The sequence below is a fragment of the Oncorhynchus clarkii genome, chromosome 22 (assembly GCF_045791955.1).
Source record: "Oncorhynchus clarkii lewisi isolate Uvic-CL-2024 chromosome 22, UVic_Ocla_1.0, whole genome shotgun sequence".
Classification (NCBI taxonomy): domain Eukaryota; kingdom Metazoa; phylum Chordata; class Actinopteri; order Salmoniformes; family Salmonidae; genus Oncorhynchus; species Oncorhynchus clarkii.
This window is the reverse complement of record NC_092168.1, coordinates 36,862,328-36,883,901: the sequence shown is the minus strand read 5'-3', so window position 1 is coordinate 36,883,901 and position 21,574 is coordinate 36,862,328. Positions and strand designations below refer to the sequence as shown.

General features: G+C 42.3%; 1 protein-coding gene across 4 annotated transcripts in view; it reads left to right on the top strand.

Annotated features, from left to right (window-relative positions):
* Positions 1-21,574, top strand: part of LOC139380841 (semaphorin-5B-like) — a 288,353-nt gene that overhangs the window by 250,536 nt on the left and 16,243 nt on the right. For all 4 annotated transcript variants that reach the window (XM_071123938.1, XM_071123939.1, XM_071123940.1 and 1 more), the window contains exons 13-18: positions 11,562-11,679; positions 12,073-12,254; positions 13,332-13,475; positions 13,850-13,997; positions 14,392-14,617; positions 19,753-19,965. In XM_071123938.1, the coding sequence (XP_070980039.1) occupies positions 11,562-11,679; positions 12,073-12,254; positions 13,332-13,475; positions 13,850-13,997; positions 14,392-14,617; positions 19,753-19,965 (1,031 nt within the window). The remainder of the gene's footprint in view (positions 1-11,561; positions 11,680-12,072; positions 12,255-13,331; positions 13,476-13,849; positions 13,998-14,391; positions 14,618-19,752; positions 19,966-21,574) is intronic.

Here is a 21,574-nt window from a genome sequence, read left to right as displayed (position 1 = left end):
CTGACCAGATCCCTCTCAAAACTACAGACACTTTTGGGTACATACAGCTCTATATCAGGTTACAAAGTCAACATGAAAAACTTCCACTGACTCGCTTTGACTATAGCATCTGTGAACGTACAGGTTCCTTCAGATGGTCGCCACAGGGGTTCAAATATCTAGGAATCACAGTTGACAATGACTTAAGAAATTTGGATAAGCTTAACTACTCTGTCTTGGTTCAGAAGATGGTGGATAACTTGAATAGATGGATAGATCTGCCTCTTACATTATTTGGGAGAATTAGCTGCAATAAGATTAACGTTCTGTCGAAGTTGATGTACCTATTTCAATCTTTAACCATATCCCTACCCGAGAGTTTCTTTAAGTCCCTTAACAATACCCTAAGATGGTAATGAACACGGTGGGAGACAGAGAGCTTCGTCGAACCCAGGACGCAGCAGGTGTTTATGGGTAAAGGACCACAGGAGGAGGCAGGTAGCTGGGACCAGGGGCAGGCAGAAGGTCATACACACGGGGCCCAAAAAGGTAACAGTACAGGCAGGGAAAAGGCTAGTAATGTCATCCGGGAGATCAGACAATAGGTAGATAACAGGAAATCCAACAGGCTAAAGTACAGGCAGGGAATAGGCAAAAGGTATCGTTAGTGAGGCAGGCAAAAACTATCATACACAGGAGGAGTAAATTACGGGAAACCCAGCGCTCTGAAGCACAATGTGTCACAAAAACAAACAATACCTCACAATGATGGGGTGCAAAGAACTAAACTAAATAGTGTGTGATAATGACATACAGGTGTGTGAGCAGGTGATCAGAATTCAGGTGATTGGGATCTGGAGAGTGAGCTGCATTCAGGGGATCTATGTGTTTGAGAGTGAGTTGGAAGCAGACGTTACAAAGACAATTTGTATGGAACCGTAAAACTCGAACGGTGAGCATGGACAAATGAAAATAGGATTATAGTCTAGGAGGTCTCCGTCTACCAAGTTTCAAGATGTGTTACTGGGCAGCGCAAATTAGATTAATTTCATTCTTATTAGAAACTGAACCAGCCCCTTCTTGGATTCAGATGGAAATATTTGCTCTTAATGAAGAAGTTGGGAGTAACATTATCTACAAGTGGAACCCTAAGACTATATCAACAAAAACTAGCAATCCCTGTTCCATCAATTTAGTAAAATCTTGATATGACATTCGTAAGTTATTTGGTCTTCTTCGAAATAGGGGGCGCTCTTTTAATTTTTGGATGAAAAACGTTCCCGTTTTAAACAAGATATTTTGTCACGAAAAGATGCTCGACTATGCATATAATTGACAGCTTTGGAAAGAAAACACTCTGACGTTTCCAAAGATATTGTCTGTGAGTGCCACAGAACTGATGTTACAGGCGAAACCCAGATAAAAATCTAACCAGGAAATGCCCGATTTTTTGAAAGCCCTGCATGCCAATGACTCCTTATATGGCTGTGGAGGAGCTAGGAGTCAGCTTACATTTTCCACGTTTTCCCCAAGGTGTCTGCAGCATTGTGACATATTTGTAGGCATATCATTGGAAGACTGACCATAAGAGACTACATCTACCAGGTGGTCGCTTGGTGTCCTCCATCGCAATTATTGCGTAATCTCCAGCTGCAGTATTTTTCCGTTTGCCTTTGATGAGAAACCGACTGCCAGGAATGATTTTTCATCGAATAGAATTCTGAAAAACACCTTGAGGATTGATTCTAAACAACGTTTGCCATGTTTCTGTCGATATTATGTAGCTAATTTGGAAAAAAGTTTGGCGTTGTGTTGGCTGCATTTTCATTTTTTTTTCTTAGCCAAACGTGATGAACAAAACGGAGCTATTTCTCTTACACAAATAATATTTTTGGAAAAAATGAACATTTTCTATCTAACTGAGAGTCTCGTCATTGAAAACATCCGAAGTTCTTCAAAGGTAAATGATTTTATTTGAATGCTTTTCTTGTTTTTGTGAAAATGTTGCCTGCTGAATGCTAGGCTTAATGCTATGCTAGGCTATCAATACTCTTACACAAATGCTTGTGTAGCTTTGGTTAAAGCATATTTTGAAAATCTGAGATGAGAGTGTTGTTAACAAAAGGCTAAGCTTGTGTTTCAATATATTTATTTCATTTCATTTGCAATTTTCATGAATAGGAAACGTTGCGTTATGGTAATGAGCTTGAGGCTATGATTACGCTCCCGGATTGCTCGACGCCAGAGGTTAACAAGACTTGTCACCCAAAACACCCGTGTGGCAAAACAGACTCATGCCAATTATCTTGGATAGCAAAATATTTCAACATTGGCATGAGAAGGGAATAATGAAATAGAACATTGTTATATAGATAGGTACTTATGTCATTTGAGCAAATACCAGTTATCCAATTATCATTTATTTTGTTATTTACAGTTAAGAAACTTTCTCAGAAGCACTCTTGGAGATATGACTTTACCAAATCTATCAAGTATTGAACAACTACTCCATGATAACCATGATACATAGATATATAGCCAGAGCCAGAGTGTACTCATTGCTAATGCAACAATGCCCAAAACCAGAAGGCAAGGAATCCAAATTGAATACTACGATTGATGAGGGGCTATGGTCGGACCTATGACAAAATAATGTGTCAGCGACCATCAACTCTAGATATAGACGTCTACGTTACAACTTCCTCCACCAACTCTGACACCTCATAGGTTACATAGATATCACGCTGAAATATCAAAAATGTCTTTTAGATTTGGACCAACAGAAGGCACTTTTTTGCATTTAACTTGTCAGTGTACTAAATCACAAACCTTCTGGCATGATGTTTGTGACTCCCTGGCCTTTATTATGGAGGTCCCTTTCCCTCTTGACCCTGAAATATACCTTCTGGGTAACTTCACAAATGTGAATTTAAGGAATAATTTAAAGATCAAATTTACAGAAATTGCCCTTGCCACTGCAAGAAAATGTCATGACATGGAAATCCGATGCCCCTCTCCCAATTACAAGATGGCTCTCTGAAATGAATGTATATTCATATGGAGAAGATTACCAATGCTTTAAGAAATAAATTCAACTACTTTGTGAAAATATGATAACCCTTCCTGGACTATATGTAAACACTTCCATTGGGCTCGATGTCGATCAATGTAGCTATTGTCTCGCTGTAATGTACTGTTTGTATTGTTTTATGTTGATCTCTCTTGTCATTTGTCTTATTTAGTCATTATTAGTATAATTACAATTCTAATTTTATTTATTTATCATTTTTATTTTCTAGTGTGTTATTGTTTTAGTATTATTTTTATTTTGGGGGGTGGGGAGGGTTGAGTGACCTTTTGTTATAGTACTTACACACGCTGTATTGTATTGTTCTGTTGTTGAATAATTGAAAAATGAAATAAAAAAAGAAACAAAAAAAGAGGGAAAGAGAAGTGATCTCAATCCCACCAGTACCTCCAAGCCCTTTATCTAAGAGTTGCCTCTGAGGCCGAGTGTTACAGTAAACTGGCATGGGTTAGGAGAGCAGATGGTTCAGCTGGGATGCCCTGTGGTGGTGTTCGTACATCAGGACGGCTCTCCTCTCATCTTTTCTCTGGTAAAGCGTCCTTCGCTCCCGCTCTCTCTCGCTGCGCTCGTCAACAACCGCCAAGTCAGCATTCTTTCCAAGCTGCCGCATTTCCATAGTCTTAAGAGCTTACATGGATGGCTGGCTTTCATTGCTGGCCTGGCCATCCGTCGGCCGCTGTGTGTGTGTGTGCGTGCGCGTGCGTGCGCGCAATTTCTCCACTGTTATTAATGAGCTTGGAGGTAAACTTTCAGCTAAAGTGATTTAGCTGAAAGGGTGATTTAACCCAAGGGTGTGCGTGCATGCCCCGAGGGCCTGACATCTGGCTCACTCGTAACAGAGGGTAATTGTTGGACCTCAGATCTGCACCATGTTCTAACTATGCACGTCCTTATCCTTCTTCTTCTCTCAGAAAGATATCTGCTTTGCTCTTAATTATTATGCACAACCGCCCGGCTTCTTAAGTGTGTGTTTAGACTCTGTCTGTCTATGTGTCTGGGTAAACAGAATGCAAACTAACTGTTTTTGGTGATGCAGCTACAAGTAATCAAACATGTTATGTTTGCCATGTCTTCACCCTCTCATTGACCACTCATTTAAAGCTATGGCATAGCGTAAGGGTCTTCTTTTTCTGTCTGATGGAGGTCACCGCAACAACATGGATCTCTTCCAAACATGTATCCCTTCCCCCTTCCCCCTCTGCTCTTAAACGCTAGTAAAACCAAATGCATGCTTTTCAACCGATCGCTGCCTGCACCCGCATGCCCAACTAGCATCACCACCCTGGATGGTTCCGACCTTGAATATGTGGACATCTATAAGTACCTAGGTGTCTGGCTAGACTGCAAACTCTCCTTCCAGACTCATATCAAACATCTCCAATCGAAAATCAAATCAAGAGTCGGCTTTCTATTCCGCAACAAAGCCTCCTTCACTCACGCCGCCAAGCTTACCCTAGTAAAACTGACTATCCTACCGATCCTCGACTTCGGCGATGTCATCTACAAAATGGCTTCCAACACTCTACTCAGCAAACTGGATGCAGTCTATCACAGTGCCATCCGTTTTGTCACTAAAGCACCTTATACCACCCACCACTGCGACTTGTATGCTCTAGTCGGCTGGCCCTCGCTACATATTCGTCGCCAGACCCACTGGCTCCAGGTCATCTACAAGTCCTTGCTAGGTAAAGCTCCGCCTTATCTCAGTTCACTGGTCACGATGGCAACACCCATCCGTAGCACTCGCTCCAGCAGGTGTATCTCACTGATCATCCCTAAAGCCAACACCTCATTTGGCCGCCTTTCGTTTCAGTACTCTGCTGCCTGTGACTGGAACGAACTGCAAAAATCGCTGAAGTTGGAGACTTTTATCTCCCTCACCAACTTCAAACATCAGCTATCTGAGCAGCTAACCGATCGCTGCAGCTGTACATAGTCTATTGGTAAATAGCCCACCCATTTTCACCTACCTCATTCCCATACTGTTTTTATTTATTTACTTTTCTGCTCTTTTGCACACCAATATCTCTACCTGTACATGACTATCTGATCATTTATCACTCCAGTGTTAATCTGCAAAATTGTAATTATTCGCCTACCTCCTCATGCCTTTTGCACACAATGTATATAGACTCTCCTTTTTTCTACTGTATTATTGACTTGTTAATTGTTTACTCCATGTGTAACTCTGTGTTGTCTGTTCACACTGCTATGCTTTATCTTGGCCAGGTCGCAGTTGCAAATGAGAACTTGTTCTCAACTAGCCTACCTGGTTAAATAAAGGTGAAATAAAAAAAATAAAAAAAATAAAATAAAATAAAATAGCTCTGTGTCAGGTCGTCTCTGATACAGGCTGGTAAAATATGTCAGCTTAGGACAATGTCCTCCCTAGGTTCTAGAACACCTTCCTCACCAGGCTGTAGGACTTGCCTTAGGCTTGGCTGTGTGTTCTGTATGAACACAACAGTGTTGCCTCAACCTCCTAGCTGAAACACCAGAGGCCCCATTCAAATGAACCAAGAGGCCAGTGCCAAGAACATAATGCCCTTTCTTTCTCCCTGCTAGCTAAGGGGGCTGAAGGGAAGCTGTACAAGGAGTCAGTAGTGAGCAGACCTGAGGTCAAATATTTTAAATACTTTGAGCATTTGCTTTGCTTTTTGGGAGTTTTCTATTAGTTATGTTGCAACAGGCAAGCTCAATCAAGTATTTCAAATGATTTATATTATTATTACTATTACTACTATATTACTATTGAACCCAGGTCTGCTCGAGAGCTGATTGAGAGTCGGTCGGTAAGGGCTAATTGGAGGCAGTAAGGGTTGGTGAGTTGATTACAACAAGTGGTCAACACTTTCCCTCTATTCCTGTTCCTCTACATTCTTAGAAAAGATGTGATATTTTCAAACACATCCATGTGTCTAGTTAGAAACAGCACGTGTTGTGTTACTTTTAAGACAATCACCATGTTGGCACATTTAACACGTGATTTGTGTAGATTTTTTAAAACAGTGATTGTTAAAAGTAACATGTAATTCCTAACTAGACACAGATGTGTTAAATGTTTTATTCCACATATTGTGTTGTATTCCACTTAAAGCATCTTTAATATTCTGTAAATGACTGGGGTAGACGTGTAAAAAACAAAACCATTTATTACATTCATTTATTGCTCCATATACAAAATCTTATATAAAACAAGTTCTGTACATGCAAAATATCATTCTTGAAAGATTTCAAACATAGGTAGAAACACAGTCCAGGGAAACCTACTCTGACAATGTTGTACCTGAGATCAGACTTTTGTTGGCTATGGTAATCATTTTTTACCTTGTTAAAGGCAAAGATCTACCTCTAATATAGACAGTTAAACTGTTACAGCACTCCCAATCACAGGTGGCCAAAAATAACTACCTGAAAGCCACATCCCCACTAAGCCATGCCTCCAATATAATTTCCCAGTGTGCCTTGTCTTGTTGAGTGAATTGTAGAGTTACCACCCATGACAGTGGGATGCCTGGACAACAATCTCTCCCTTAATGTGAGCAAGACAAAAGAGCTGATCAATGACTACAGGAAAAAGCGGGCTAAGCCCCCATTCACATTGACGGGCTGAGCATGCCCCCATTCACATTGACGGGCTGAGCATGCCCCCATTCACATTGACGGGCTGAGCATGCCCCCATTCACATTGACGGGATGAGCATGCCCCCATTCACATTGACGGGCGATTCAAGTTTCTTGGTGTCCACATCACTAAGAAACTATCCTGATCCAAACACACTAAGACAGTTGTGAAGAGGGGCACGACAATCCCAATTCCCCCTCAGGAGACTGCAAAGAATTGGCATGGGTCTTCAGATCCTCAAAAAGTTGTACTGCTACACCATTGAGAGTTGATTGAATCTTGGTTGAAAGATTACAGAATTTCTGCTTATTCCCTCCCATTTTCCAAGAAGTTCCCAACTGGGATTTCTGGAAAAGTCAGCAGAATTTGACATCCTACCTGCAAGTCACATTGTGCTGGCTTGCAAAGTGATGTGTAACTCCTATTGGAATCCCACCAGTGCTCGGATATTTTTATTTAACTAGGCAAGTCAGTTAAGAACAAATTCTTATTTTAAACGATGGCATAGGAATAGTGGGTTAACTGCCTTGTTCAGGGGCAGAACAACCGATTTTTACCTTGTCAGCTCGGGGATTCGATTTTGCAACCTTCCGGTTACTGTCCCAATGCTCTAACCACTAGGCTACCGGCCACTCCAACAATTGTTTTTTTTATTCACACAACCTGCATTCAGAATGACTGCCAGGGTTTAGTATGTTGCATTACCACCCCCAACTGGACTATAATAAAAATCCATTATACTTTGTGGGAAATATGATAATGAGAATGAATATGGTAAAATTAGCCTATTTAGCCTTACTTCTTGAAAACTTGTCTGAAAGAATATGTCAGGAATAAAATGTTGCTATGTCTTCTCCGCATTTGCCTCAAATGGTCAGCTCATTCAGATAAAGAGTAAATTGACCTTGTTTCTTGTTTCGTATTCCTCCTGCTGACTGGCTGAGGATCACTCCAGGCTGTCAGTTGTCACTTCACTTCACTTTTAATTGCAGGAATTGACTCCAAATGTGTTGAAACTTTTACATAAATGATGTTGTATCAAAACAGTGATTGTGTTTAAAGTAATGCAGCACGTGTCGGATCTAACCAGAGACACAGATGTGTTCAAAAATAACATTATCATCTAAGAGTGTAAGGTCTTCTCTCTCTCACTCACTCTCTATCTCTGTTTCTCTCTCTTCTCTCTCTCTCCAGCTCTCTCTCCTGCTCTCTGTCTCTCTATCTCTCTCTGTCTCTCACAGCTTAATTTCATCATTAATGGGTTTAGAATTAATTACCCCTCATTAAGCCCCTGTTTTACTGGGAGCTTACAATGTATTTAATCACTGTTTGGTTCCTGTGTGGTGTTCTGAGTGGGGGGGAGGGGTGTTGGGAGGGGGAAGGAAGGAGGCAGGGGAGGTGAGGGGGGATAAACGGGCTGATTTGTTTACCTCTAGTCAGATCCTCTCAGATCCTCTCTGAATCACAGGGGTGCGAGCTGTGTGTCTGGAGGGAGTGTGAGTTTATTTGTACACGGTTTAATGACCAGCCATTGTGTGGTCTGGTCTGTTAGTAGTAGTCTTAGCTCTAGGGAGGCTCTCTGCTTGTGTTTACTGCTTTGACTGACTATCTCACTCTCTCTCTCTCTCTCTCTCTATCTCTCTCTCTCTCTCTCTCTCTCAAATTTGATACACTGTAAAAAGGATACTGTGAAATTGACAGTAGCTTACAGGCAACTCGGTGGCTACAAACATGTTCTATTTCATATTACAGTACACATTCTGTAATATAAATACAGTATCAAAGCAGGTACTGTGTAATCAGCAGGCACTGTGTGATCAGAAGGAATGAGTGGATGAATTAATGAAATTAATTTAGGGGAAGGTTTTGTATTTCACAGTATTTTACTGTAATTACAAGGGATCAGTGCAAGCATGTTGGCTGCTAGATAAAGTGTCTACACATTGCATTTCTAGAGACTTAACAGAGGCTTCCTAACTGGCAGCGAATACATGGAAAAACCGACCAAAATGAGATGGCAAAATACTCAACCATTTAAGGTCAACTTATTAGTTTTTTCTAAAAATGATTTCATAATAAAAATGTTTAATCAATTTAGTTACAATTCTAAATAATAAACAATCAAACAAAAGCGAATCAATCCAACTTAACCCTTGTGTAGTCTTAACATTATATATACTCCCCTTGTCCTAAGGGTAAAAAATGACCCGCCTTCTCTAAACCCTTAAAATAAAGCAGCTTAATTTAATGTTAAACCCCAAATCTATTTTGCATGAAGAAACAACCTGTCATTCATCACAAACTTTGTGAATATCTGGGTTTTCCCTCTTCACAATGCAGAAAGACTGCATTTAATCAGTTGACACCACTCGTTTTTATTACAACACACCTGTCATCATTTTTTTCTTTACTAAAGTAGAGGTTTATTATTATTATTATTACTTATTGCTAAGGGTACTGCATAGGTGTAAACATGTATTTTTGAGCCAGAGAAAACACTTGTATAGCCTAAGAAAGTAGCAGAAATGTGCAGAAAGTATTTTTGAAAGCATTTTACTGAAGGGAAACAATAACAGTATTGAACTTTATTCGCAACATAGTGATATATTCTTATATACTGTACAATGAGGAATTCAACTACCAAATACTAGTCTTCTCACATTTTTGAACCGTTAACCCCACCCACAAGATGTATAAACAACAACATTAAATAAGAATAAAATGAGATAATAGATACAAAACAAAAATGTGAAGAACATAAATCAATCAACTCTAATTAGCACATGTATGACAGTATGCAAGTGTGTGTCCATGGACTTTGCAGATGTATTTCTCACATGTGCAGCACATAGTATTTGTGTTACAGTCCTTCTTTGGGGGACAGAATTGGCATCTCCTCCTCTTGCCTGCCCCAGCATGCACCTTCAGGTGGGTCAGGGCAAGATTCAGCCCCCTGAACAGCTTTCACAAGCGCTGCAGAGGCTGCTGTGCGGGGGGAGACGCTCCCTTCTTTGAATGTGTGGGGTTACAAGTGCCTTTCCCAGCTGCTCCAGGAACACCCTCCTCTTGTTCCGTGTATCAGGCATCCAGGTAGGGTTGATCTTGTTCCATATCACGAAGGCATTGTATGAGGACACATCTATGATGTTATGGAAGATAACCAGGGGCCAGCGGGCAGTCATCCTCCTGCAGCTGTAAGTTACAATCACCTTGTCCAGGTTGTCCACGCCTCCTTTGTTGTGGTTGTAGTCCAGGATGATGGCTGGGATCACTGATCTGAGCCTTTTTGGGCAGTGTGCTCAGGAAGACCACATTCTTATTCCTCTTTGGGAGGTAGGAAACTAGAGTGGCGGTGGGGGTGAAGGCAAACCTTGATGAGAAGGCCTCTCTCCCCCCTTGTTGTGAGGAGTGCAGGGGGAAGCTCAGGCTTGTTCTTTCTAACTGTGCCAACCATGGTGAACTTCCTCTTCAGGAGCAGCTGGCTGAGTTCAATCAGTAGCACACATAATCTCAATTTCTCTCTCTGTGTGTGTGTGTGTGTGTGTGTGTGTGTGACCCTAAGACAATCTTTATACCCTGGTGGTGTACAGCTTTCATGGAAACAAAGGTGATGCTTCACATTTTCTAATATTGGGATCACTCTAGGAGAAGTCATAAAATTTCAAGTTGAAAAATTATCATTTCGGGGGTTTTCTCTACTGTTAAACGTAGTGGTGGGTCATGTTTGACCCTTAAGACAACACAAGGGTTAAGCTAATGACATAAAGAGAAATACAAACAAATTCATTAAATTTAAAAAACACAGGTAACATCAGTCCATCATTTAGTTAGACATGGTTGGTCTGGTGGAGTGGTTGACAGTGTGTTTGTATCTTTGTGTTGGGGAGGGGAAGATGTTTAAGGTTTAAGACTTGGTGCCACTCCAATCTGTCCTCTATTTGAAATGATGGTGCAGTATAATCACATACAAGTTAAATTGATACAGCATTTTCACTCACGGGTCCAACAAATATAGCCTCTTACAATATGTTAATGAGCCAGAAACAACACAACTATGCACCCACTAGAGGTCAAAGGGTTTTTGGCGATCCAATGATACAGTATGGTACTGTATTCTGTGGGGTGGAATTACAGTACCATTCAAAATACAGCGGTTTTCTTCCGGTGAAAGAGAGGAGGACCAAAATGCAGCGTGGTTATCTCGATACATCTTTAATAAAGATAATGACGAACAATACAAAAACCATAAACGTAACATGTAAATCCAAAACAGCCCTATCTGGTGCAAACAAAACACAGAGACAGGAACAATCACCCACGAAACACTCAAAGAATATGGCTGCCTAAATATGGTTCCCAATCAGAGACAACGATAAACACCTGCCTCTGATTGAGAACCACTCCAGGCAACCATAGACTTTTCTAGACAACTATACTACACCACAATCCCATAACCTACAAAAAAAACCTAGACAAAACACAACACATAAATAACCCATGTCACACCCTGGCCTGACCAAAATAATAAAGAAAACACAAAATACTAAGACCAGGGCGTGACAACAGCAATTATTTGCCCTGTCCATAACAGTTTCCCACAAAAATGATGCTGCAGTAAACAGTACTTTACTGTTGAAAATACTTAAATGACCATATCAATTACAGTTTTTCAATCACAGTATATGCTTGGTAAGAATGACATGGTCAATGTTGCCAAAGTGAAGTGATACACATAACAATTATAAAAATAACAGCAACAACAACAATAAGAATAGTAGCTATAATACTATAATAGTCCCTCTCTATGTGCCTCTCCCTCCCTCCCTGTTCCTGTCCCTCTCCCCTCCTCCTTTCTCCTGCCCCCTGTAGGCTATGCCTGGAGGCACGGGACCCCTACTGTGGCTGGGACAGAAAACAGAGAAGCTGCACCACTCTAGAGGACAGCTCCAACATGAGCCAGTGGAGTCAGAACATCACTGTGTGTCCGGTAAGATCCAACAGGGACCCACAGTTTCCCTCTCCCACCTAGCTCCTCATTGCATCTGTTGTCACTGGTGCACAATCCCCAATAACCCCATGGGACTGCCTGCCACATGGCAACACGGGCTGGCTGACACCCTGGAATACCTCCTGTCTGTCTGGTCTCTCCTGGGGACTGGCCCTACAGTAGTCTGACACTTTAACAATTTTGTGCTATGTCAACTCTCCTCAGGGACCCTGGTCCTGGTGTGACATTGTTACAGTTTGTCCAGGCCGCTCACGCAAAATCATTTTTGAGCCTCAAGGGTCTTGTCATGCAGTACCACATGATTAATGATGGCATCCTGTCCGTTCCAGTCCCTGACGCTCCAGTCTCTCTCTGCCCTGTCTGACTTTTTAGCTGAGGAACCAGACCACCAATGGCGTCTTTGGACCCTGGACGACGTGGCAACCATGCAGCAATGACGATGGCGACGGCACCAGCTCCTGTCTGTGTCGCTCCAGGGCGTGTGACAATCCCTCTGCACGTTGTGGTGGGAAGAACTGTGAGGGGTCCACCATCGAAGTCTCCAATTGCTCCAGGTATGTAGAACCACCAACCAACCACACCAATCTTACTCACTGTGTGTCCCAAATGGCACCCAAATCCCTATATAGTGCACTTCTTAGTCTCTCTGTGCATACTAGCATACTACATAGTATGAAGCAATGTATAGGGCAAGCATGCTAAGCAGAATGCTTATAATGCTAGTGTGGATATTGGACATCTGCTCTGGTCAAAAGCAGTGCACTATGGAGAATAGGGTCCCATTTCAGATGCATCCTCAGAAATGCAGCATTAGCATTCTGACAGGATAAGAGGTATGTCTACAAAACAGGGTTTTGATTAAATAATGTAGGTGACATCCAAGTTTCCCCTCAGAGGTCTTGTACCGTCTGTGTCTAAGGAAATTGGTCAATCACCATTACTGTGAGAGAACAGCTCTCAGATACAAAGTGCCGGCTCCTTCATGTGCAGGTAGCTGTGTGTGTGTGTGTGTGTGTGTGTGTGTGTGTGTGTGTGTGTGTGTGTGTGTGTGTGTGTGTGTGTGTGTGCGTGTGTGTGTGTGTGCGTGTGTGTGTGTGTGTGTGTGTGTGTGTGTGTGTGTGTGTGTGTGTGTGTGTGTGTGTGTGTGTGTGTGTGTAACCATTACAACTCAGACACAAAGTGGCGGAGCTCCTTTCATGGCTATGCCAGATTAAACCCAGGTCCAATTATCATTAGTGTAAGAGAACTGCTCATATACAAATTGCCGGAGTTGTGTTTGTGTGTGTGTGTGTGTGTGGGGCGGACCTCCTTTCATAGCTATGCCAGATTAAACCCAGGGTGGGGGAATTGAATTGTGTTTAGCCAGAAGTTGCATGCATACACCAGATAGGTGCAGTGAAACGTGTTGTTTTACAGGGTCAGCCATAGTGGTGTGGCACTCTTGGAGCAAAGGAATGTATTTCTGGTGTATTTCTTAGCTCCTGAGCAAGTGGTTCTCTTCCCTCTCATAATAACAAATGATGGCCATGATCATAAGTATGTTGATTGCTTGAAGGAAGCTGAAATGGTGTATTGGCATGTTTGTGATACTTTAAACCTTCATTAATAACATCACATTTCTGTTGCTACAGAAACGGAGGATGGACACCATGGTCGTCATGGGGGCAGTGCAGCACCACCTGTGGAACAGGGTTTGAGATGCGCCAGCGCTCCTGCAACAACCCCTCGCCCCGACATGGGGGACGTGTGTGTGTGGGCCCGATCAGGGACGAGAGGTGAGAGGAGATGAAAGGTCTATTTGGGTCTATTTGAGAGAGAGCAATGTGAAGAAACTTTGGCTTTGTCATACTTTTATCAAATGTAATTTTTTGGGCAAATAATTCAACAGTGTTTGTTTGACTCAAAAGAGCAAAACTCTCAAACATTTATGGTTGGCATTTATGAAGGAATGACCTTTATGATTCATTTATGAGACATGATGTGCACTTTTCAGTAACAGTATCTGTCCTCAGTATCTTTTGGGGGATGACAGTCTTAGGTAAATGTCAGCCCTCTTACACACGCCAGTGCCTCTCATGTGAGGCAGAATACAAATTTAAATTTCTCACAAAATGGACAATAAAGTTTCTCTCCTCTCCACTTCTTATAGGTTCTGTAACGAGGGTGTGTCGTGTCCCCAGCCTATCTTCTGGTCCCTATGGGGTGCCTGGGCTAAGTGCAGTGCAGAGTGTGGAGGAGGGGTCCACTCCAGGGTCAGAAGCTGTGAGAACGGGAACAGCTGCCCAGGCTGCGCATTGGTATGAGACACACACACTTGCACAGACACACAGGCATCAACAAATCCATGCCATGCTTACCTTCCCTTTCATACAAGACTCCTTTCTCTCCGTGGGATGTGTGAAGTTACGGTTCAGCTCAGTTTTGACTGGTTTCAGATGACTGTTTGAGCTGAAATGCTTTCCCTCCTCTCCCCCTCCTCTCAGTCAAGTTGGGCTTCCCACAGTGGACTTTAAAACATCTAAACTGAGAATTTAGTTACTTTCATTATGAGTCCAATTAAAGTGTTATGAAGCAGCCAAATAACTCTCAGTATAAAATGGAGAAGAAAAAATATTTTAAAAATAATTACCTCTCTTTCTCTGTCTCTCCCTCTCCCTTGCCCCCGCCTCCTCTACCTCTCCCCATTTCCAGGAATACAAGGCGTGTAACCTTGAGGCGTGTCCAGAGGTGAAGAGGAACACCCCTTGGACCCCGTGGATGCCTGTCAACGTGACGCTGGGCGGAGCACGCCAAGAGCAGAGGATGCGCTACATGTGCCGCGCCCAGCTGGCAGACCCCCACGAGCTGCAGATTGGACGACGCAAAGTAGAGACCCGCTTCTGCCCCAACGACGGCATGGCCACCTGCGAGACTGACAGTGAGTGCTTGTCAATCATAGCGGCTTTGGGTGTTGCTAGCTAACTCATTGGTGTGGCTTTACACCAAGTGAAGCATGGATGGAAAGGATGCACCTGTCCAACACCAATCATTATTCTCTGGCTATTCTCTAAGCATTGTGGGGGTAAAACTGCCCTGACACAGTCACCACACTGTATCTCCCCCTGGGTGATCAGACTGATCACTAGAAATATATGGCGATTTCAGATGTTTGAAAAGGTCTCGAGAACATCAATATATGCCTTAGACCAATGCGCTACGGCAATTCACAATTCTCTAGCAAGCCGTGAGAATACTAATAATACTGATGATACTTGAAGGTAATAGTGAGAATACTAATAATACTGATGATACTTGAAGGTAATAGTGAGAATACTAATAATACTGATGATACTTGAAGGTAATAGTGCGTCATTTTGTATTATTTGGTTTTAAGCCTTCCCCAAACCTTAGCCCTAAACTTAACCACAAAGACTTAATGCCAGCTCAAAGACAGAACTACATGCATTTTTTAAAAAAAGCACATGTAGCCTATATATCAATGCTTACTGATATCAAACACTGGCTAGGTCAAATAGGGGAGAGGCGTTGTACCGTAAGATGTAGCTTTATCTGTTTTTTTTAAACCTAGTTTGTTGTTTATTTGAGCAAAATGAGATGGAAGGATGTTCCATGCAATAAGGGCTCTATACGCTTTCTTGAATTTGTTCTGGATTTGGGGACTGTGAAAAGACCCCTGGTGGCATGTCTGGTGGGATAAGTGTGTGTGTCAGAGCTATGTGGAAGTTGCCTGCAAACAATTTGGGATTTTAAACACAATGTTTCTTATAAAAAGAAGAAGTGATGCAGTCAGTCTATCCTCAACTCTTAGCCAAGAGAGACTGGCATGCATAGTATTTATATCCCCCCTCTGATAGACTAGCTGCAGCTTAACTAGGTCTTTCCTTGCAGCACTGGACCACACAACTGGACAAGAATCAAGATAAGACAAAACTAGAGCCTGCAGAACTTGCTTTTTGGAGTGTGGTGTCAAAGAAACAGAGCATCTCTTTATTTCGGCTAGACCTCTCCCCATCTTTAAAACCATTGAATCTATATGTTTTGACCATGACAGTTTACAATCTAAGGTAATGCCAAGTAATTTAGTCTCCTCAACTTGTTCAACAGTCACACCATTCATTACCAGATTCAGCTGAGGTCTAGAACTTAAGGATTGATTAATACCAAATACAATGCTCTTAGTTTTACAGATGTTCAGGACCAGTTTATTACTGGCCACCCATTCCAAAACAGACTGCAACTCTTTAAGGGTTTCAGTGACTTCATTAGCTGTGGTTGCTGATGCGTATATAGTTGAATCATCAGTATACATGCACACACATGCTTTGTTTAATGCCAGTGGCAGGTCATTGGTAAAACTGGAAAAGAGTAGAGGGCCTGGAGAGCTGCCCTGCGGTACACCACACTTTACATTTTTGACATTAGAGAAGCTTCCATTAAAGAAAACCCTCAGAGTTCTATTAGATAGATAACTCTGAATCCATGATATGGCAGAGGTTGAAAAGCCTTAGCACATAAGTTTTTTCAACAATAGGTTATGGTCAATAATATCAAAGGCTGCACTGAAATCTAACAGTACAGCTCTCACAATCTTCTTATTGTCAATTTCTTTCAACCAATCATCAGTCATTTGTGTCAGTGCAGTACATGTTGAGTGCCCTTCTCTATAAGCATGCTGAACATCTGTTGTTAATTTGTTTACAGAGAAATAGCATTGTATTTGGTCAAACACCATTTTTTCCAACAGTTTGCTAAGAGCTGGCAGCAAGCGTATAGGTCTGCTGTTAGAACCAGTAAAGGCCGCTTTACCACTCTTGGGTAACTGAATTACTTTGGCTTCCCTCCAGCCCTGAGGACAAAGACTTTCCTCTAGGCTCAGATTAACAATATGACAGATAGGAGTGGCTATAGACTCAGCTACCATCCTCAGTAGCTTTCAATCTAAGTTGTCAATGCCAGGAGGTTTGTCATTATTGATCGATAAGAATACTTTTTCCACCTATCCCACACTAACTTTACAAAATTCAAGCTTGCACTGCTTTTCTTTCATTATTTGTTTTTTTATACATGAATACAATTGCTCACTCTTCATTGTTGGCATATCCTGCCTAAGTTTGCCCACTTTGCCAATGAAATAATCATCAAAATAATTGTCAACATCAAATGGTTTTGTGATGAATTAGCCATCTGATTCGATGAAAGATGGAGTTGAATTTGTCTTTCTGCCCATCATTTTATTTAAAATACTCCAAAGTGTTTTTCCATCATTCTTTCTGTCATTGATCTTGGCTTCATAATAAAGTTTCTTCATCTATTTGTTGAAATTAGTCACATAATTTCTGAATTTACAGTAAGTAAACCAGTCAGATGTGCAGCCAGACTTATTAGCCACTCCTTTTGCCCCATCTCTTTCAACCATACAGTTTTTCAATTCCTCATCAATCCATGGAGGCCTATCAGTTCTACCAGTCAGTTTCTTTAACAGGTGCATGTTTATCAATAATTGGAAGAAGCATTCATCAAATGCAGCGTCTGGATGCTCCTCCTTAATCACATCAGACCAACAAATATTTTTAACATCATCCACATGAGATTCACAGCAAAATCTTTGTATGATCTTTTATATACTATTTTAGGCCCAGCTGTTGGAACTTTTGCTTTCCTGGATATAGCCACTATATTGTGATCACTGCATCCAATGGGTACAGATATAGAACAAAGTTCTACACTATTAGTAAAAATGTGATCGATACATGTGGATGATTTTGTTCCTGTAGTGTTTGTAAATAGCCTGGCATGTTGATTAATAACCTGCACCAGATTACAAGCATTGGTTACAGTAAGAAGCTTCTTATTGAGTGGACAGCTTGATGAAAACCAGTCAATATTCAGGTCCCCAAGAAAGTAGACCTCTCTGTTTACATCACATACACTATCAAGCATTTCACACATATTATTTACATACTGACTGTTAGCACTTGGTGGCCTATAGCAACACCCCAAAAGAAAAGACTTTAGATGTGCCAAGTGAACCTGCAACAACAACACTTCAATAACACTTGACATAAGATCTTCTCTAAGCATTACAGGGATATGGCTCTGAGTATATACAGCAACACCTCCCCCATAAGCATTTCTGTCTCTTCTATAAATGTTACATCCTTGTATTGCTACTGATGTATCATCAAATGAATTATCTAAATTATTGATTTCATGAACCTTATTTCTAAGGCTACATATATTAATATGGGATATTTTCAGCCCTTTCCTGGGTAGCTTATCAGAGATAGACATAATACTGAAAAGAGCAGACAAAGCAAGAGAAAAAAATATACATTCAGCAGTCCATTAATCAATGTGTGTGTGTGTGTGTGTGTGTGTGTGTGTGTGTGTGTGTGTGTGTGTGCGTGCTGCGGGGTTGAGGCTACGAACTCATAGGCTCTCATCCCTTCCAGGCTTCTGGGAGGGAGGGTGGACAATGAGCCTGTCATAGCGGATGTAAGCAATGTCCCCACGCTCTCTGGCAGCTTTCATGGCTGGGATCAGTTCTTTCCTCTTCTGGCACACAGCTTCAGGATAGTTCTCGTTGAGGAAGATATACGTTCCCCTCATGTTCTTGGCTCTTTTCAGAACAGCTACCTTGTCCTAGAACCTCAGGATCTTGACCACTATCGGCCTGGGTCTATCACCTGGGCTGGTGGTGGGTTTTCCAGTCCTGTGGGCGCACTCCACCTCAATCTTCCTGTGGTCCATCTTCAATTTCTCAGAAATAATTTCCCTCACTCTGTCCTCAGGGGGCGCAGGGTAGCCTAGTGGTAAGAGTATTGGACTAGTAACTAGAAGGTTGCAAGGTCAAATCCCCGAGCTGACAAGGTAGAAATCTGTCGTTCTGCCACTGAACAGGCAGTTAACCCACTGTTTCTAGGCTGTCATTGAAAATAAGAATTTGTTCTTAACTGACTTGCCTAGTTAAGTAAAGGTCTCATGTGGAGATTCTGCAATTCTGTCCACAACTATGTTGTTCTGCCTTGATTGTCCCTCAAAACTGATATATCTTTTATTGTTATCATGGATTCACACACAGAACTGATGTCCTCTCTTAATGACTTACAGATTGCTGTTCTCCTGTTTTAACTCATCGAGCTGACCCTGGGAGAACTGCTAACTGTTCTGCAGGTCCTGTACCTTTCTGGTCAGGTCATCCATTCTTTTATTAGTAGAATTCACGAGTATTTGGACAAAACATTTGAAGCTATTTTCTTGTTGGTGTAACAACTCTCTTTTTGTTAGTTTAAGAGATCCTTCACGTGTGATGGAGAGACACCACTATCCTCAACGGTACTCCTGCCGGCTTTGGTCTTTGTCATGGTAGCTAGCAACTTAGGTTACGTTGTTACTCCTCGCAGTTCCAGACAGGGCAGGTCACAGGGAAGATTGAAAACAACAAACAGCAGGGATCTAGACCGCCACAAACCCTTGACAATCCACGGTCCCAGCCACAATGGCTAACCACGTTGCGGGCTGCGTTCAAGAAAACCTCACTAGCTTGATAATCAGCTAGCTAGCAGCTAGGCTAGCTGCAATGCCAAATAGCTCCGCAGACCAGTTCTTGGTCGGCAGGATCACTGGAAAGAGACCAGCAGTCCCAGCAACTGACGCCAACTGCTTCTTAGTCCAAACTAAGAAGCTAGGTAGCTACCAATAACTTTCCAATACACTTATAAACAACAAACTTTCCAAACAAACAAAACCTAGCTCTTCCTCGTTCCACGTTCAACAGGAGGTGACGTGTATTGGGGAACAGGAGAAGAGGGGGGCAAGAGAATAGGGGGACAATAGGACAGGAGGACAGGGGGTCAGAAGAACAGCAGAAGGACAGCAATTGGTCCCCTGGCCTGGTCTCAGTAATCTGTCCACTGTATGTGTGAGCTATTCCATAGACATATTATAACATACACTGCTACCGTAGTACTCTATGACCAGTGTAATGTAGAAGTAGATGTGATCAAGTGTATTGAGTAGACCAGTAACCTGTGTATTAACCCTTTCCTATAGCTCTGGTGGAGGACCTCCTGAGGACCCCTGTGGTACGAGTGGCGGGCTCCGGCTGGTCGTCATGGGAAACGTGGTCCGCCTGCTCCCAGGATTGTGCCAAAGGGTACCGTACCCGCAAGCGCACCTGTGCCACGCCAGAGGGCAAGGTTGCCCCCCCAGCCTGCAGGGGTTCGCCCGTAGAGTACCAAGACTGCAACTCTCAGGCCTGCTCAGGTAAAGGGGAAAGAACACAAGCACACATCCACAAACACACTGTTATGCACTGTTGCCTATTGGGACAGTCTTCAGTCTGGCAGGTACAGTGGGGCAAAAAAGTATTTAGTCAGCCACCAATTGTGCAAGTTCTCCCACTTAAAAAGATGAGAGAGGCCTGTAATTTTCATCATAGGTACACTTCAACTATGACAGACAAAATGAGAAAAAAATCCAGAAAATCACATTGTAGGAATTTTAATGAATTTATTTGCAAATTATGGTGGAAAATAAGTATTTGGTCACCTACAAACAAGCAAGATTTCTGGCTCTCACAGACCTGTAACTTCTTCTTTAAGAGGCTCCTCTGTCCTCCACACGTTACCTCTATGATGAAAATTACAGGCCTCTCTCATCTTTTTAAGTGGGAGAAATTGCACAATTGGTGGCTGACTAAATACTTTTTTGCCCCACTGTATACACGCACGCACACATACACGCATGCACACACTGCTCCCATAACTACAAAATATTATCTACAGTTGTGGTTGGCATAATACACAATTTAACACACAGCACCAGGGGAGAGACATGTATGCTAATGCTAATGCCAGTCCTCTAAAGTAATGCTGAGGGAATCATTAATTAGCTAATGGCTAGCATGGCAGCGGAGCAGAACCCTGCTAAGACGAGTCCTTGGTTTCAGTAGCTGAGTCAGTCCAGTGTTTGAACTAAAGCACCTCATCATTACCATAATCATGCAGTTGGCCTGCTTTAACTGGAGGTAACTGCACCACGTCTCAGCTCAACCCAGCTCTGATCTTAACACTCATGTAAATGAAATGTGGACAGACTGACTGACTGTATGAATGTTTTATGTTTGGTGAATCACTGATGAACACATCCCTTGAGTGTATATTTAATGACTGGTGACTGGCCATTGCTACCTACATAAGTTTACTGGCTGTGTATGCCAGCCTATTATCCTCTGAGAGAGAGAGAGCGAGAGAGATTGAGAGAAAGAGGGACAATGACACAGAGAGAGATATTGATACTGATTGAGAGAAAGAGGGACAAAGAGAGAGGGAAGGGAGACAGTTAAAGGAAATGGATTTGACAAGAGTGAGATGGAGGTGAAAGAGAGTTAGAGAGAAATGTCTGTACCGAGAACTGGTCCGGTTTGATCTAGCGTTATCATACATCCTCAAGGCTTCCGTTTACTCTCTCTATTTTATTCTTTCTCCATGATGTCCCTCCCAGTCCCGTCACAATGCACTCCCAGTTGCCAGACAGTCAGAGCAGTTTGAGGCAACCAAAGCAGGCATGCCACATTTCACTGCCCCTACTGTCTAATCCACTGGAGTAAATTCAGTTTTCTAGAGCAGAGAGACGAGGGGTCCAGGTCAACCCCAGCTCCACTCACCTCTCTCCACTCATCACTCACTCTCTCAGCTCAAACACTGTCATACAGGATGGAAGACTGACTGCAACTGCCAATGTGTGAGGAAATGACAACACACTAAATACTATAGAAGGGTTTTAAGCACAGGGTAGTTGTTCTGATGAGTCTTACTCACAGACATGGATAGAGACCATGGGCAGCAGGAGTCTTAGTTGTTTTCTAATAGGC